General features: G+C 49.4%; 1 protein-coding gene across 4 annotated transcripts in view; it reads left to right on the forward strand.

Annotated features, from left to right (window-relative positions):
• Positions 1–12,063, forward strand: part of HIF3A (hypoxia inducible factor 3 subunit alpha) — a 49,837-nt gene extending 37,774 nt beyond the window's left edge. For all 4 annotated transcript variants that reach the window (XM_010377438.2, XM_010377441.2, XM_010377439.2 and 1 more), the window contains 3 exons: positions 1,729–1,846; positions 5,458–5,539; positions 11,548–12,063. In XM_010377438.2, the coding sequence (XP_010375740.2) occupies positions 1,729–1,846; positions 5,458–5,539; positions 11,548–11,645 (298 nt within the window). In that variant the 3' untranslated portion in view covers positions 11,646–12,063. The remainder of the gene's footprint in view (positions 1–1,728; positions 1,847–5,457; positions 5,540–11,547) is intronic.
• Positions 12,064–18,571: the final 6,508 nt, after the last annotated feature.

Here is an 18,571-nt window from a genome sequence, read left to right on the forward strand (position 1 = left end):
GGTGGTGGATGGATGGCAGACAGATGGATGGATTAATCAATGGATTAATGGATGGCTGGATAGATGGATGGATGCATGGATGGTAGATGGATGGCAATGGATGGTGGATGGATGGATGGATGAATCGATGGATGGATGGATGGATGGATGGATGGATGGATGAATGGATGGATGGATAGATGGTGGATGGCGGGCAGACAGATGGTGGATGGACGGCAGGTGGATGGATGGATGGATGATGGCAGATGGATGGCAGATGGATGGATGGATGAATCAATGGATTAATGGATGGATGGATGGGTGGATGGATGGTGGATGGCAGATGGATGGAGGATGGATGGATGGATGGATGGATGGATGGATGGATGGATGGATCAATGGATGGATCAATGGATGGATGGATGTTGGATGGCAGATGGATGGAAAATGGATGGATGGATGGATGGATCAATGGATGGATGGATGGATGGATGGATGGATGGATGTTGGATGGCAGATGGATGGAGGATGGATGGATGGATGGATGGATCAATGGATGGATGGATGGATGGATGGGTGGGTGGATGGATGGGTGGGTGGATGGATGGATGGATGGTGGATGGATGGATGGCAGATGGATGGATGGATGAATCAATGGATTAATGGATGGATGGATGGGTGGATGGATGGTGGATGGCAGATGGATGGAGGATGGATGGCTGGATGGATGGATGGATGGATGGATGGATGATGGTTCAATGGATGGATCAATGGATGGATGGATGTTGGATGGCAGATGGATGGAAGATGGATGGATGGATGGATGGATCAATGGATGGATGGATGGATGGATGGATGTTGGATGGCAGATGGATGGAGGATGGATGGATGGATGGATGGATGGGTGGATGGATGGGTGGGTGGATGGATGGATGGATGGTGGATGGCTGGCAGACAGATGGTGGATGGACGGATGGATGGATGGATGGATGGATGGGGGATGGATGGATGGATGAATCAATGGATTAATGGATGGTGGATGGATGGCGGATGGATGGATGGGTGGATGGATGGATGAATGGATGGATGGTGGATGGATGGATGGCAGATGGATGGATGGATGAATCAATGGATTAATGGATGGATAAATGGATGGATGGATGGATGAATGGATGGATCAATGGATGGATGGATGGATGGTGGATGACTGATAGATGGTAGATGGACGGCAGACGGATGGATGGATGGACGGATGGATGGATGATGGCAGATGGATGGCGGATGGATGGATGGATGAATCAATGGATTAATGGATGGATGGATGGATCAATGGATGGATTGATGGATGGATGGATGGATAGATGGATGGATCAATGGATGGATGGATGGATGGATGGTGCATGGCTGGCAGACAGATGGTGGATGGATGGAGGATGGATGGATGGATGGATGGTAGATGGCTGGGTGGAAGGATGGATGGATAGATGGAGGACAACTAGGTGGATAAATAGGTGGATGAATGGAAGGATAAATGGATAGAGGTTGTTTGGGTGGGTGGGTGGGTGATGGATCATTGGATAAATGAGAAGGTGGATTGGTGGATCAGTGGATGGATGGACTGGTGGGTGTATGAGTAAAGGAATAAATAGGTACTCAGAGGAGTGAACGAATGCTCGTCACCTGCTTACACTGTTACCCACACTTGCCCAGGTTTGCTGTGTCCTGAGATTCTTGCCTGTTTTCCTCCAGGACCCTGGCCCAGAGCTCAGAAGACGAGGACGAGGGAGTGGAGCTGCTGGGAGTGAGACCTCCCAAAAGGTCTCCCAGCCCAGAACCCGAAAACTTTCTGCTGTTTCCCCTCAGCCTGGTGTGTTGGGGGATTAATGGGATTCTCTGGCCCTCATTACCTAGCCTGCTTAAACCTCCTGTTTTATAGATAGGAAACCAGAGAGAGGCAGGGGCTGGTTGAGGGTCATACAGAAAGTCAGTGGGCCAGCTGAGACTGAAGCCTAATCTTCTAGTTTCACTAATGGGTATTAAAAACCTCTGCAGTGAACTGAGATCGCGCCACTGGACTCCAGCTGAGCTACAGAGTGAGACCTTGTCAAAAAAAAAAAAAAACTCTGCCAATATATGTAAGATGGCAGTAAGTCAGCTGGGCGCGGTTGCTCACGCCTGTAATACCAGCACTTTGGGAGGCCGAGGCAGGTCGATCACCTGAGGTCGGGAGTTTGAGACCAGCCTGACCAACATGGAGATACCCCATCTCTACTAAAAATACAAAATTAGCCGGGCGTGGTGGCACATGCCTGTAATCCCAGCTACTCAGGAGGCTGAGGCAGGAGAATCGTTTGAACCTGGGAGGAGAAGATTGTGGTGAGCTGGGATCGTGCCACTGCACTCCAGCCTAGGCAACAAAAGCGAAACTCCCTCAAAAAAAAAAAAAAAAAAAAAAAGCAGTAAGTGCAAAGAAGGAAAACTAAGCAGGGTGAGGGGAGAAATGGCATGTGGCTGGTATCTGCAGGAATCTTCTCTGCTCCCATGGGACCCCCTCCCCAAACTAGAACAGGTCTTAGCCTTGGATTACTAGTGCAGAGTTCAAAGTGCAGACACTAGAATCAGACTGACCTGGGTTCAAGTCCCAGGTCTGCCACCCAGTAACCTTGGGCAGGTGACATCACCACGTGGAGCCTCAGTTTCCTCATCCAGAAAGTGGGAATAGTTACATCTCACTGGACTGCCATGAGAATTAAAGGAAATTAGGCCCTTAGCTGACACTCAGTGGGCTGACCATAAATGGTGTACAAAAACAAACCAAATGGCTGGGCGCAGTGGCTCATGCCTGTAATCCCAGCACTTTGGGAGGCCAAGGTGGGCTGATTACCTGAGGTCAGGAGTTTGAGACCAGCCTGGCCAACATGGTGAAACCCCATCTCTACTAAAAATGCAAAAATTAGCCAGGCATGGTGGCAGGCACCTGTAATCCCAGCTACTCTGGAGGCTGAGACAGGAGAACCACTTGAACCCGGGAGGTGGAGTGAGCCTGCTGCTGCACTCGAGCCTGGGCGACAAAGAGCAAAACTCCATCTAAACAAACAAACAAACAAACAAAAGCAGCCTCCCACAGTGTCCCTCCTCCAGTCTCTCCTCAACTATGCATTGTGCACAACAGCAACCACAATACCCTTTTCAAAAGCCAGGACCAGGTACAGTGGTTCCTGCCTGTAATCCCAGCACTTTGGGAAGCCAAGGCAGGAGGATCACTTGAGCCCAGGAGTTCAAGACCAGCCTGGGCAACATAGTGAGATGCCATCTCTACAAAAATAAATAAATAAATAAATAAAGTTAACCGGGTGTGGTGACATGTGCCTATAGTCCCCACTACTCAGGAGGCTGCGGTGAAAGGATCACCTGAGCCTGGGAGGTCAAGGCTGTAGTGAGCCATGATCGTGCCATTGCACTCCAGCCTGGATGACAGCACAAGACCCTGTCTCAAAAAAATAAAAATAAAAAAGCCAGCCTGGACTATGTCACTTCTGCAAGGCCTCCCTCTAGGACCTTTCATGGCTCTCTAGTGCTTCCAGCAGTGCCCTGGTTCTTCACTCTGCAAAGGGTTGTTTGAATATGAGATGTGGTTGATAATATAACAGTTTACAGGCCAGACGCAATGCCTCACGCCTTTAATCCCAGCACTTTGGGAGGATGTGGCAGGAGAATCACTTGAGGTATGGAGTTCAAGACCAGCCTGGCCAACATGGTGAAACGCTGTCTCTATTAAAAATATAAACATTAGCCGGGTGTGGTGGTGCACACCTGTAGGCCCAGCTACTTGGGAGGCTAAGGCACAAGAATTGCTCACCGGGGAGGTAAGCCGAGATCGCACCATTGCGCTTCTGCCTGGAGGACAGGGTGAAACTGTCTTAGAAAGAAAAAAAAACCCTCTATATATATAGTAGCTTACACTTATTAAGTGCCTACCATGTGCCAGACACTGACTGCTCTAAATTCCTTGCACGATTAATATATTTAATCACCACAACTACTATTGAAATATTCTTGTTACTGTTATACACACTTATACAGAAGAGGTTAAACAACTGTATCAGAGTCTGCATAGGAAAGGTAGCACACTCAGATGGAGTGTTGAGGAGAATTTAATAACAGGACTGTTGAAAAAGGTGTTAACCTAGTTTAGGGAAATCAGCAAGGCTGGTGCAGCACCCTGGGGCACAGCATGGGAAGTGAGCACCAGCCCTGGCCTGAAGGTGCAGGGTGGGGTGGTCACCAGATCCTGCAGCGAGTGGAGTCCAGCTAATGAGGGCTGAAAACGTCCATGGAGGGACATCACCAACTCACAGGGAAGAATAAACACCCCACCTGCTGGTATCTCCCGTGAGCTAACCAACAGGAACACACGGAGCAAAGTTGCACGCTGTTATGGTCCCTGTGCGCAGGCCCTCGGGAGAAGGAAGAAGGATAAGGGGGAATGAGGCTCTGGAGGTACATAAGTAGGATGACTGAACAGGAACTGACCCAAAGTCATACTACGGATGGGTGGCCACTGGACCCCAGTAGCCCTTAATCACTGCACCATCTTGTCTTTGGATATATATTTTTTTCCTTCCTTCCTTTCTCTTTTTCCTTTCCTTTCCTTTCCTTTCTTTCCTTTCTTTTCTTTCTTTTTTGAGATGGAGTCCACTCTGTCACCCAGGCTGGAGTGCAGTGGCACGATCTTGGCTCACTACAACCTCCTCCTCCCAGGTTGAAGCAATTCTCCTACCTCTGCCTCCCAAGTAGCTGGGATTACAGACACATGCCACCACACCCTGCTAATTTTTGTATTTCTAGTAGAGATGGGGTTTCACCATGTTGGTCATGCTGGTCTCAAACTCCTGACCTCGAATGATCCGCCCATCTCAGCCTCCCAAAGTGCTGGGATTACAGGCATGAGCCACCGTGCCCAGCTTCTTTCATTTTTAAAAATTTTTGTAGAGCTAGGGTCTCGTTATATTGCCCAGGCTGATCTCAAACTCCTGACCTCAAGTGGTCCTCCTACCTTGGCCTCCCAAAGCACTAGAGTTACAGGCATCAGCCCCTGTGCTTGGCCTTATTTTTATTTTATTTTTATTATTTTTTTAGAGATAAGGTCTCTGTCACCCAGACTGGAATGCAGTGACACTATCATAGCTCACTGCAACCTCAAACTCCTGGTCTCAAGGGATCCTCTCACCTCAGCCTCCTAAGTAACTAGGGCTACAGGCACCTGCCACCACACCCAGCTAATTTTTGAATTTTTGTAGAGATGGTATCTCACTATCTTGCCCAGGCTGGTCTCAAACTTTCGGACTTACGTGATCCTCCCGATCCTCCCGCCTCAGTCTCCCAAAGTGCTGTGATTACAGCCGCCGCGCCCGGCCGTTCCCGGGATACTAACGATGATGATGATGATGGTGGTGGCTTTGTCTCTCTCTCCCACAGAGTTTCCTTCTGACAGGAGGACCAGCCCCAGGGAGGCTGCAGGACCCCAGCACCCACCTCCTGGACCTGAATGAGCCCCTGGGTGAGTAGCAACCTGGGTATCCAGAGTCCCAGGGCACCCTCTCCCCTGGGAGGTGCGAGAGGGATGGAGCCATTCCAAAGTTGCTAGGGGACTGTCAGTGCTTGGAGATGACCTTGATGGAAATGGCACCTCCTGTCTCTTCTGTCTTCTCATGGGCACTGCGGAGGAGAGAGGAAGAGAGACCCTAATAAAGTGTGATCATAGACCTGAGCCTAGGTCTCTGGAGCCTGCACGCCTATGATCACACTTTATTTATTTATTTATTTATTTATTTATTTATTTATTTTTAAGATGAAGTCTCACTCTGTCGCCCGGGCTGGAGTGCAGTGGCATGATTTCGGCTCACTGCAACCTCCGCCTCCCAGGTTCAAGCGGTTCTCCTGCCTCAGCCTCCCCAGTAGCTGGGATCACAGGTGTGCGCCACCACACCCAGCTAATTTTTGTATTTTTAGTAGAGATGTGGTTTTGTCATGTTGGCCAGGCTGGTATCGAACTCCTGACCTCAGGTGACCCACCCACCTTGACCTCCCAAAGTGCTGGGATTGCAGGCATGAGCTACTGCACCCAGCCTAAAAATGTTTTAAGATGAACAACAACAACAACAACAACAAGTTAAAGGAAATGTCTTCCCATGTGGCTATGGTGGTGATGCTGCTTCCCACAGCCCCTCCACAGAGCATGAGACAAGCTGTCATTTCCTAGTGCATAGTTTCACTTGAAACCTCCAGGTATCAGCCAGAGGGATCTTTTCAGAGCCTGAATCGGACCCTGGCCCTCCTCTGCTCATGACCCTTCTATGGCTCCCTAGTGCCCTTCAAAGAAAGATCAAGCTCCTCATTTGGATTCAGATCCCTGTAGGGTCTAGTCTCTGCCACATCTCAGACCACGCTGTGCTCCACGCCCTCTGTTTCAGCCACAGTCACTGTCGTTCAGTTTATTCTTTCCTTCATGCATGTAACAAATATTTATGGAGCACGCCGTAAGCACCAGGCATGGTTCTAGGGGCTGCGGACTCACTGTGAACAAATTGCACAGAAATCTCTACCCTTGCGGAGCTGACATTCTAGTGCAGGAGACAGATCATAACAAAGAAACAAGTATGAGAAAGTGTGCAGGAGGGAGGCTGGGCATGGTGGCTCTGTAATCCCAATGCTTTGGGAAGCCAAAGTGGGAGGATCACTTGAGGCTAGGAGTTCAAGATCAGCCTGGACAGTATAGCAAGACCTTGTCTCTACACTGCCCTTTCGCCCAAGCTGGAGTGCAGTGGTGAAATCTTGGCTCACTGCAGCCTGTGTCTCCTGGGTTCAAGCGATTCTCCTGCCTCAGCCTCCCAAGTAGCTAGTACATGCTGCCTTGTCCAGCTAATTTTTGTATTTTTAGGAGAGATGGGATTTCACCATGTTGGTCAGGTCCGTCTTGAACTCCTGACCTCAGGTGATCTGCCTGCCTTGACCTACCACTGTGCTGGAATTAACAGGTGTGAGTCACCGCACCTGGCCTAAAAAAATTTTTTTAATTGGCCGGGCATGGTGGTGCATGCGTGTAGTTCCAGCTACTCTGGGGGCTGAGGTGGGAGGATCACTTGAGCCTGGGAGTTCAAGGCTGCAGTGAGCTATGAGGGTGCCACTGTACTCCAGCCTGAGCAACACAGCGAGACCCTGTCTCAAATTACAAAGAGTGCAAGAGGGCTGGGTGAGTGTTTTATGCCTGTAATCACAGTGTTTTGGGAGGCTATGGAGGGGAGGATCACTTGAGACCAGGAGTTCGAGACCAGCCTGGGAAACATGGCAAGACCCTGTCTCTGCAAAAAAATTTTAAAAACCAGGTGGGTGTGGTGGCAACCACCTGTTGTCCTAGTTATGGGAAGCTGAAATGGGAGGATTGCTTAAGCCCAGGAGTTCGAGGCTACAGTGAGCTGTGACTGCACCAGTGTATTCCAACCTGGGTGACAGGGCAAGATCCTGTCTCTATTTATTTCTTTTCACATTTTTATTTTCTTTCTCTCTCCGTTTTTTTTTTTTTTTTTTTTGACACAGAGTCTCGCTCTGTCACCCAAGCTGGAGGGCAGCGGCAGGCTCTGCCTCCCGGGTTCACGTCATTCTTCTGCCTCAGCCCCCCGAGTAGCTGGGACTATAGGCGCCCACTACCTTGCCCAGCTAATTTTTTGTATTTTTAGTAGAGACGGGGTTTCACCGCATTAGCCAGGATGATCTTGATCTCCTGACCTCGTGATCCGCCTGCCTCAGCCTCCCAGTGTGCTGGGATTACAGGCTTTCTCTTTTTTTTTTTTTTTTTTTTAGAAAGGTCTCGCTCTGTCACCCAGGCTGGTGAGCAGTGGCGCACTGTCTGCTCACTGCAGCCTGTGTGCCCCCAGGCTCAAGCGATCCTGCCACCTCAGCCTCCTGAGTAGCTGGGACAGCAGGTGGGCACCAGCACACTTGGCTTTTTTTTTTCTTTTGTATTTTTAGTAGAGACAGAGTTTCACCACGTTGCCCAGGCTGGTCTTGAACTCCTGAGCTCAAGTGATCCGCTCATCTCAGTTTCCCAAAGTGCTGGGATTACAGGCATGAGCCACTGCACGCACCAGGCCCTGTCTCTATTTAAACAAACAGGCCAGGTACGGTGGCTCATGCCTGTAATCCTAGCACTCTGGGAGGCTGAAGCAGGCAGATCACCTGAGGTGAGGAGTTTAAGACCAGCCTGGCCAACATGGTGAAACCCTGTCTTTACTAAAAATACAAAAATTAGCCAGGCACAGTGGTGGGCGCCTGTAATCCCAGCTACTCGAGAGGCTGAGACAGGAGAATCATTTGAGCCCAGGAGGCGGAGGTTGCAGTGAGCCGAGATCACACCACTGCACTCCAGCCTGGGCAACACAGCAAGACTCTGTCTCAAAAAATAAAAATACAAACAAATGAACAAAAAAAGAGTGGGAGATGAAAATAAGCGTAATGGGGGAAATGATGCATGCAAGGAAAAAGAGTTTGGAGTGGGGGGTTTCAGTTTTAAACAGTATGATCAGGGTGTTTTCATTGAGAAGGTGATAGTTGAACAAAGACCTGGAGTGAGTCCTGACGATATCGGGGGGAAGAGTGTCCCAGGCAGAGAGAACAGCAAGTGCAAAGGCCCTTAGGTGGGGATTGTATCTGTCTTTTTTGGGGGTGGGGGGAACAGGGTGGGTCTTGCTCTGTTGCCCAGGCTGGAGCACAGTGGTGCAATCACAGCTCACTGCAGCCTTGAACTCCTGGGCTCCAGCGATCCTCCCATCTCAGTCTCCCGAGTAGCTGGGACTACAAGTGCACTTCATCATGTCTAGCTAATTTTTAAATTTTTGTAGAGAAAGAGGTCGGCCAGGTGCGGTGGCTCAAGCCTGTAATCCCAGCACTTTGGGAGGCCGAGACGGGAGGATCACGAGGTCAGGAGATCGAGACCATCCTGGCTAACACAGTGAAACCCCGTCTCTACTAAAAAAATACAAAAAACCAGCCGGGCGAGGTGGCGGGCACCTGTAGTCCCAGCTACTCGGGAGGCTGAGGCAGGAGAATGGCGTAAACCCGGGAGGCGGAGCTTGCAGTGAGCTGAGATCCGGCCACTGCACCCCAGCCTGGGTGACAGAGCGAGACTCTGTCTCAACAAAAAAAAAAAAGAGAAAGAGGTCTTGTTGTGTTGTTCAGGCTAGTCTCAAACTCCTGGGTTCAAGTGATCCTCCTGTCTCAGCCTCCCAAAGTGCTGAGATTGTGCCTGGCTGTCTCTGTCTTATTTGGGGAAAAGCAAGGCCATTGTAGCTGAAGCAGAGAGGAGAGAAAGGTGAAGGCTGACTGCATGGAGACTCTGTGGGGCATTGTGATGGCTTTAAAGTCACCTTGCTCGAGGAGGCTGCCTCAAGGCCTTTGCATATCCTGATTCTTCTGCCTGGAATACTTTTCTCTCTGTTCTTTGCCATGTTACCACATCCTTTAGATCTCAAATCAAATATTACTCCTTACACAAAGCCCTCCCTGACTTCATATGCTAATGGTTTATAACAATCCATAATTACACAGGCCTTTGGGTCATCATTTGATGACTGTCTGTCTTCTCCTTTGGGTATGAGGCCTTCAAGGGAGGGGGCCAGGGGTGTCTGGGTCCCTGCTGTACTCTTCTTTGTGCACGTGGGTGGGCGGTGGTTGAGCACAGAGGAAGTTCACAGCACGTATTTGTGAATGAGGAGCTAAGATTCAGGCACTCGCGCTGTGTCTAGCTTTGTGCTAAATCTTGTATGTACCTGATCCAATTGGTGCTTCTCACTGGAATGTCGGTCCTACAAGAGCAGGGAGATTCATCCATCCTGGTCACTGCTGTCTCTCTAGCACTTGGCACAGTACCTGACACAAAGTAAGTGCTCAGTAAATGTGTCGGGGTTTTTTGTTGTTGTTTTTGAGACAGGTTCTCACTGTGTCCAGGCTGGAGTGCAGTGGCACAAACACAGCTCATTGCAGTCTCGACCTCTTGGGCTTAAGCAATCCTCGTACTTCAGCCCCCACAAGTAACTGGGACCACAGCCATGTGCTATCATGCCTGGCTGACGTTTGTATGTTTTGTAGAGACGAGGTTTCGCCATGTTGCCCAGGCTGGTCTTGAACTCCTGAGTTCAAGTAATCCACCCGCCTTGACCTCCCAAAGTGCTGGGATTGTTGGCATGAACCACCGTGCCCGACAGTAAATATGTTTTGAATGAATAAACTCTCATAAATGAAGTATGTGTGAGTACCCTGGTTTCTCAAGTAACAACAGCTGACTTAACTGCTTTTTCATCAGTACTAGTTATGGTTCAAAGCACCTTCCATAGATTTACTCATTTATTCCGTACAACAGCCCAAGAGGGAGGTGCTGTTATTAGCTTATCTTACAGATGAGGGAACTGAGGCACAGAGAGGTGAAGTCACCTGCCCCAAGTCACACAGCAAGTAAATATCAATGCCTGGATTCAAACTAGGGCAGCGTCTGGCTCTGGACTCGGGTTCTTCACTGCAGTCCTGAACACCCCAGAGAGGTTCAAAGAGCGGAACGTGCCCAAGATGTCACTGCCGTTTGAATCCAGGCAGGCCTCCCTCGCCACTCAGGCTTTTAAGTCCCAGGAAGGGGAGACGGGTTGGTGTGGGATCTGATGAGGTTTCTCTTCAAATAACCCAATCAATCTTTTATTCTTTCATTCATAGTACCTCTCCCCACTGCCTTTTTCCCTTTTTCTCCTTTTTTCCTTTTTGCCTTTTTTGAATGCCCAGACACACCACAATACCAGGCGTTATCAATACCAGCTCACGTTCCTTTCCTTATTTAAAAAAAGGACTAACTTTCTAAATCATTACAGACACCGCTTCCCCTTTCCTCTCCGCTTTCTTTAACGTGCCCATCTTATCTAAACAAATCAAATGTTTAGCCAACCGATATTAGTTTAAATTGTATATCCCGACCACAGCCAAAAAAAAAAAAGGTACAAAAGCAAGACTTGCGTCAAAAATAAAGGCTCTCTTGCCCCTTTGTTCAAGCGTGCTCTCATGGTAGCTAGCCAAAGAGGCACCCCTCTGTGCAAAAGTAAAATTACTTTACTGTCTGGGCGCGGTGGCTCAAGCCTGTAATCCCAGCACTTTGGGAGGCCAAGACGGGCAGATCACGAGGTCAGGAGATCAAGACCATCCTGGCTAACACGGTGAAACCCCGTCTCTACTAAAAATACAAAAAAACTAGCCGGGCGACCTGGCGGGCGCCTGTCGTCCCAGCTACTCGGGAGGGTGAGGCAGGAGAATGGCGTAAACCAGGGAGGCGGAGCTTGCAGTGAGTTGAGATCCGGCCACTGCACTACCGCCCAGGGGACAGAGCGAGACTCCGTCTCAAAAAAAAAAAAAAAAAAAAAAAAAATTGCTTTACTAAAAATCCTTTGTTTAAGTGTTCAATTTCCTTAAGATTTTACACATTATTTCAAACATTGGGGTTATGGTTGTCCTCTGATTTATCTTTCATCTTTGCAGGCCTGGGCCCCTCACTGCTCTCTCCGTACTCAGACGAGGACACTACCCAGCCCAGGGACCACTTCCAGCCAACAGCAGGCTCGGCCCAAGCCGACTGAGCTGCCTCCTCTCCCCATCTGCCTTCTCCTCCCCCAGAAAGGACCTCAACCACACTCCAAGCTGGCAGCCAATGCACAGGATGGGGATGCCAGGAGAGGGGCCCCTCTCCTCTCTATGTGCCCCCTGCCCACCTCGGGCCTACCTCAGCCCTCACCCCTCTGCCTGCTCCCAGTCTGGGGGCTCTTTGGGGTGGTCTCAGCTCAGTGACCTCTGGGAGGGGGTCCCTGGCTCCCTCCTCCTCCTCTCAGGATTTCTCTTGGGGTTCTCAATACTTGGTTACCTCATTATCCCTTTCTCTGCCTCTCTTGGCTTTATTTTGGGGAATTAGGGGTGGGGAGGGTTGGGGGGTCATATCTGTGTTTCCAGGTTCTGGCGAGAACAATGATCCACAGGTCAATGTGATCACGTTTCCTTCTATCCTTCTTATATTATTATTTTTATTTTTGTCAATTTCGTGATATGGTTTTTAATCATGATGAATTGCCTGGGGTCTGTAAGAATGTGGGACTCTGATCTTCACCCCTCCTCAGGTGTCAGTGGGGGGAGGCTCTGGGCCAGACCTCACTCCCAGCGACTTCCAACTGAGGCCAAAGCCCCCCAAGCCCTGCCCGCCAGCTCTGCCTGCCCCTTCCGCTCTGGGCTTCCTGCTGCCCCCAGCTTTGCCCGGACACTGACTTCATTCATGGTCCTCCTACTTCAGGGGCAGCCTTCTACTTTGCTTCCAAACTATGCAACCTCCAACCTGCTCCAGTTCCAGATTGTATAACCTCTGACCTGCACTGGTTCTAGACCACACAACCTCCAGTGTGGTCTGCTTTAGACCTCCTCCTCCTCCTCCTTCTTCTTCCTCTTTCTCTTCATCGTCTTCCTCTTCCTCTCTTTCTTCTTCTTTTTTTTTTTTGAGACAGAGTTTTGCTCTGTCACCCAGGCTGGAGTTCAGTGGTGCAACTTCGGCTTACTGCAGCCTCCACATCCTGGATTCAAGTGGTTCCCCTGCCTCAGCTTTCCAAATAACTGGGACTACAGGCATGTGCCACCATGCCCAGCTAATTTTTGTATTTTTAGTAGAGACGGGGTTTCACCACGTTGTCCAGGCTGGTCTGGAACTCCTGACCTCAAGTGCTCCACCTGCCTCAGCCTTCCAAATTGCTGGGACTACAGGCCTGAGCCACTGTGCCCAGCTAGGACTCACATTCTCTAAAATCCCTCTGCTTCAGATTTCACCATCTTCAGCTCTTTCTAGTTCTGGACCTCACCAACCTCTCATTCTGCCTGTTTTCAAACCTCACGGTCCCCAAAAATTGTCTGGTTCTGGGCCTCGCAACCTCTAACTCCCTCTGGCTCTACAGTCTATGACTAACAGACTCTTTTGGTTCTAGAATTCACTAACTTCCTCTGGTTCTAGACCTCTTCCTATAAATTAATCTCTCTTGTTCTAGATCTCACACACTTCAACTCCCTCTGGTTCCAGATCTTATAGTCAGTGATTTCCTCTGGTTCTGAACCCCACAACGCCAGGCTTCCTGTTGGTTCCACTCCTCTTGATTGGTAATACATTTGGTTCCAAATCCAGACCTCTTAATATCTCTCTCTTTTTTTTTTTTTGTCATCCAGGCTGGAGTGCAGTGGCAGGATCTCAGCTCACTGCAGGCTCCGCCTCCCAGGTTCACGCCATTCTCCTGCCTCAGCCTCCTGAGTAGCTGGGATTACAGGCGCCCGCCACCACGCCCGGCTAATTTTTTGTATTTTTAGTAGACACTGGGTTTCACCATGTTAGCCAGGATGGACTCGATCTCCTGACCTTGTGATCTGCCTGCCTTGGCCTCCCAAAGTGCTAGGACTACAGGCGTGAGCCACTGCGCCCGGTCAATCTCTCTCTCTTTTTTTTTTTTTTTGAGACAAGAGTCCCACTCTGTCATCCAGGCTGGAGTGCAGTGGTGCAATCTCGGTTCATTCCAGCCTCCACCTCCTGGGTTCAAGCGATTCTTGGGCCTCAGCCTCCCAAATAGCTAGGATTACAGGCGTGTGCCACCATGCCTGGCTAAATTTTATATTTTTAGTAGAGACAGTGTTTCGCCATGTTGGCCAGGTTGGTCTTGAACTCCCGACCTCAACTGATCCACCCGCCTCAGCCTCCCAAAGTGCTGAAATTACAGGAGTGAGCCACCACGCCTGGCCGGACTTCTTAATTTCTAAATCACTTTTGTTTTAGACCTTATGAGGTTCAGCTTATTCTTCTGCAGTTCTCTATACGCAAGACTCATTTTCCCTCATCAAAAACAAGTACAGAGAGTTTGATGTGTTTATCTTTTTTTTTCTTTTTTTTTCTTTTTTTTTCTTTTTTGAGATGGAGTGTCTCTCTGTTGCCCAGGCTGGAGTACAGTGGTGCCATCTAGGCTCACTGCAGCCTCGCCTCCTGGGTTCAAGCGATTCTCCTGTCTTAGCCTCCCAAGTTGCTGGAATTACAGGAGCCCACCACCATGTCCGGCTAATTTTTTTATTTATTTTTTAGTAGAGACGGGGTTTTGCCAAGTTGGCCGGGCTGGTCTTGAACTCCTGACCTCAAGTGATCCGCCCACCTCAGCCTCCCAAAGTGCTGGGATTACAGGCATGAGCCACCATGCCCGGCCCTGTCCTTATCTTATAATAACCAGTTCTTCTAGAACCAGACGATGCTCTAGTTCTCTTAGATTCTGAACCTCATGACCTGCACCACTCACTAATTCCAGACTACACAACTTCTAGACAGTGCTACCTCCAGGGTCCTCTGATTCAAGATCTGGTGATCTGCTGTTTCTCTGGTTCTAGAACTGACTTACAAGTGCCTTCTGATTCTAGACCTCATTCCGTAAGTTCCTTTGGCTCTAGACTTCATCATTTCCAGCTCTTCCTCACTCAAGATCTGACTCCAAATTACCCTGGGTCTAGAATTCAGCCTTCAAATATCTTCTGATTTTAGACTTTGCCTTATACAGTTCTCTGGTTTTAGATCTTACCACCCTCAACTCCTTCTGATTCTAGATCTTTTGGTTCCCAAATCTCTCTGGTTCTAGAACTCAGATTTTAGGCTTTTGTTTTTCCTTTTTTTATTAAAAAAAAAAAAAAAATAGAGACAGGGTTTCGCCATGTTGCCCAGGCTGGCCGTGAACTCCTGAGCTCAAGCAATTCTCCCTCCTTGGCCTCACCAAAGTGCTAGGACTGCAGGCATAAGCCACTGAGCCCAGCCAGGTTTTTTCTGATTCTATGCCTCATTCTATAAATTCCTCTGCTTCTAAGCCTCACAGCTTCCAGCTGTCTTTGATATCAGATCCAAATTCCTCTGGTTCTATAATTCAGCCTCCAAATGCTTCTGATTATGGAATCTAGACTTTTCCCTAAAGATTCCTCTGGTTCTGAATCTTACAACCTTAACTCTCTAATTCCAGACCCCACCCTCCTAAATCTATTCTGGGCTTCCCACCCCACTGAAATTACCCCAATTCCTTCCTTCAGTCTTAAGTCTTCCCATTCTAGACCCCTACCCTCTAGGCTGTGCTGCTCCTGGACTTCATGCCTCTCCATTCTCATTGCCTACAATCTCTGTGCCCCAAAACCCCCTCCACTTCCCACCCCAGCCCTCCAGACATGCACTTACCTTGACTTTACCCCACGTTTTGGGCACCTGGGGCCCCCTCACCCCTTGGGTGGTTTGCAGTCCGAAGACTTCTCCAGCTGCACAGGCACACGCACAGGCACCGCACTGTCTGCATATTGCCGGGTGGGGAGAGAGGCCAGGACCCCTCAGCTCTCTGCCACCATCTATGTGCCTCCCTTACCCCCCAGCTTTCTTTCTACAAATGGTGCTACTCTTGGTCTCCCATAGGAAAAGGCCTCCCCCTTCTTAGCCCCATTTACCCCCTTTGTGGAAGGCACTGCTTGCTCTGTTTCGTCAGGGGGTGGCCTATCCAGATTGGTGCTATGGGGGGGTGTGACCCCTCCCTCCTCCCTCTGGAGGTGATGTGGACCCTCAATGGAGGGAATTATGCTGGGCTAGGGAAAGGGAAGGGACTAGACCGGACACACTGGCTCTGAAACTCACCAATCTCTATACCACCATAAAGACCTCACCTTGGTAGGCACCAGAACTCTGTGTGTTGACTCATCTTTTGGATCTCCTCTGGGAGTGTGGGTGCACCGGTGGCTGAGTGTCTTTTTCTTTTTCCTTCCTCCCTTTCTTTCTTTCCTTCCTTCCTTCCTTCCTTCCTTCCTTCCTTCCTTCCTTCCTTCCTTCCTTCCTTCCTTCCTTCCTTCCTGTTCTCTCTCTTTATTTTCTTTTCTTTTTTTTTCTCTTGGAGTCTTACTCTGTTGCCCAAGCTGGAGTACAGTGGCACATTCTCTGCTCACTGCAACCTCCACCACCCAGGTTCAAGCGATTCTCCTGCCTCCGTCTCCCAAGTAGCTGGGATTTCAGGCGTGTGCCACCACGCCCAGCTAATTTTTTTTTTTTTTTTTTTTTTTTTGAGATAGAGTCTGGCTTTGCCGCCCAGGCTGGAGTGCAGTGGCGGGATCTTGGCTTACTGCAAGCTCCACCTTCCAGGTGCACACCATTCTCCTGCCTGAGCCTCCTGAGTAGCTGGGACTACAGGCGCCCACCACCACACCCAGCTAATTTTTTGTATTTTTAGTAGAGACGGGGTTTCACCGTGGTCTCGATCTCCTGACCTCGTGATCTGCCCGCCTTGGCCTCCCAAAGTGCTGGGATTACAGGCGTGAGTCACTGTGCCTGGCCCTAACTTTTGTATTTTTAGTAGAGACAGGGTTTCACCACATTGGTCAGGCTGGTCTGGAACACCTGAACTCAGGTGATCAGGTGATCTGCCCACCTCAGCCTCCCAAGGTGCTGGAATTACACGCATGAGCCATCATGCCCAGCCCTTTCTTTCTTTCTTTTGAGACAGGGTCTTACTATCTCACCCAGGCTGGAGTGCAGTGGTGTGATCATGGCTCACTGCAGCCTCCTGGGCTCAAGCAATCCTCCCATCTCACCCTTCCCAGTAGCTGGGACTACAGGTGCACGACACCAGGCCCAGCTAATTATTTTCATCTTTTTGTAGAGACAGAGCCTTACCATGTTGCCCAGGCTGGTCTCAAACTCCTGGGCTCAAGTGATCCTCCTGCCTCAGCCTCCCAAAGTTCTAGGATTATAGGCTTGAGCCACCATGCCAGTCCCATGTTACTTTCTGATTCTGTGTTTTCTGTATGTGTGTGTGTGCACGCACGAGTGTGTGCACATTGTCATTCTGTGTATGTGTATGGGTCTTTGTGACATTCTGTGAACCAACCTGTGTTGTGGGTTGGGGGGGAGTTGTGATTCCTTCTACAAGTGCATATTACTGTCTGGGTGAAATGATTCTGCCTTCTGTGTGTTTCTGGTTACTTTGGGTTTCTGTGTTTCTCAGTGTGGAAGGTGCTGTTTTTTGTTTTGTTTTGTTTTGTTTTGAACCTGGGTATGTCTGTGTGATGTGATTCTGTGTACGTGTCTGGGACTGCTTGATGCTGTAATTCTGGGTACCAATGTGTGTCTGTGTGACGTGATTCCCCATAGTTAAGTGAGCATGTGTGTGCAAGAGTGTGTGTCCGTGGACTCATGTGCAGGTGGGTCCCTCTGTTGTCATGTATGTCACTCTCATAACCCCCCATACAGGGTTGCACATAGGAATCTCTTCAAGGGAAGAAAAACACTCTCAAGCTTTTGCACTTCCTGTTCCTTCTACCTGAAATGCCTCTCTCTCTTCCCCTCCTCCCCTCACTTGGTTATCTCCTACCATATTTCACATCTTGGTTTAGGTACCAGCTACTCCAAGAAGCTTTCCCTGCCTGCTCCAATTGGGTAAAGTGCCCCTAAAAGCTCACCTCGGAAGCCCCCTCCCATCACAGCGCTAGGCACTCTGCCCGACTCTGAGTATTGTTTGGTTTTGTTTGTTTTTTGAGACAGAGTCTCACTCTGTAGCCCAGGCTGGAGTGCAGTGGCGTAATCTCGGCTCACTGCAACCTCCACCTCCCAGGTTCAAGCAATTCTCCTGCCTCAACCTCCCTAATAACTGGGACTATAGGTGTGCGCCATCGTGCCCAGCTAAATTTTTGTAGTTTTGGTAGAGATGGGGTTTTGCCATGTTGGCCAGGCTGGTCTTGAATGCCTGACCTCAAGTGATCTGCCTGCCTTGGCCTCCCGAAGTGCTTCAATTATAGGCATGAGCCACCATACCCAGCCCACTTTGAGTATTTGTGATGGGGTGAATATAAAAGCACAACTGTGTCAGGCTCCCTGCCAAATGCTGTACTCGTGTTATCAAACCCTCCTCTAATCCTGTGTGATGGGGATAATTATTATCCCCACTTTACAGAGGTTGAAACTGAGGCTTAGAAGAGGGTGATCACTTGCCCAAGATCCCAGAGTCAGGAAAGGATTCCGCTGGACTCAAACCCAAAATTCAAATCCATTATGGCAGCCTCCTTTTCCCCCAGCCCCCAAACAAACAATACAAACAAAGAACACAAAAGAAACATTTACTAACCCACCAAGATGGGCTCTGGCACCTACAGAGGAAGTAGAGTGGCAATGAAGGACATAGGAATTAGATAGGATTCCTGATCCTGGCTCTGTCACCTTCTTATGTTGTTGTGACCTTGGTCAAACACCTCTGCAAGGCTGTGTCTTTATCTGTAAAATGGAGATGATACTAATATCTGCCCTTTAGGGTGATTGTTGGTTGTGCTGGGGGCCAGTGGGAGAGATGGGGTTGGACTACCAAGAGGTTTGGGAGTGGAATAGATAGGTTTGGGAGTGTGCTTCCAGCAGGGAAACCAGAGCCTTACAGGACTTAGTGCTACATGAGGGCTTAGAAAGGACAGACTGGAAGGGTGTATGGCAGATGGGGGTTGGGGA

This window comes from Rhinopithecus roxellana, chromosome 12 (assembly GCF_007565055.1).
Source record: "Rhinopithecus roxellana isolate Shanxi Qingling chromosome 12, ASM756505v1, whole genome shotgun sequence".
In the NCBI taxonomy this organism is placed as follows: Eukaryota; Metazoa; Chordata; class Mammalia; order Primates; family Cercopithecidae; genus Rhinopithecus; species Rhinopithecus roxellana.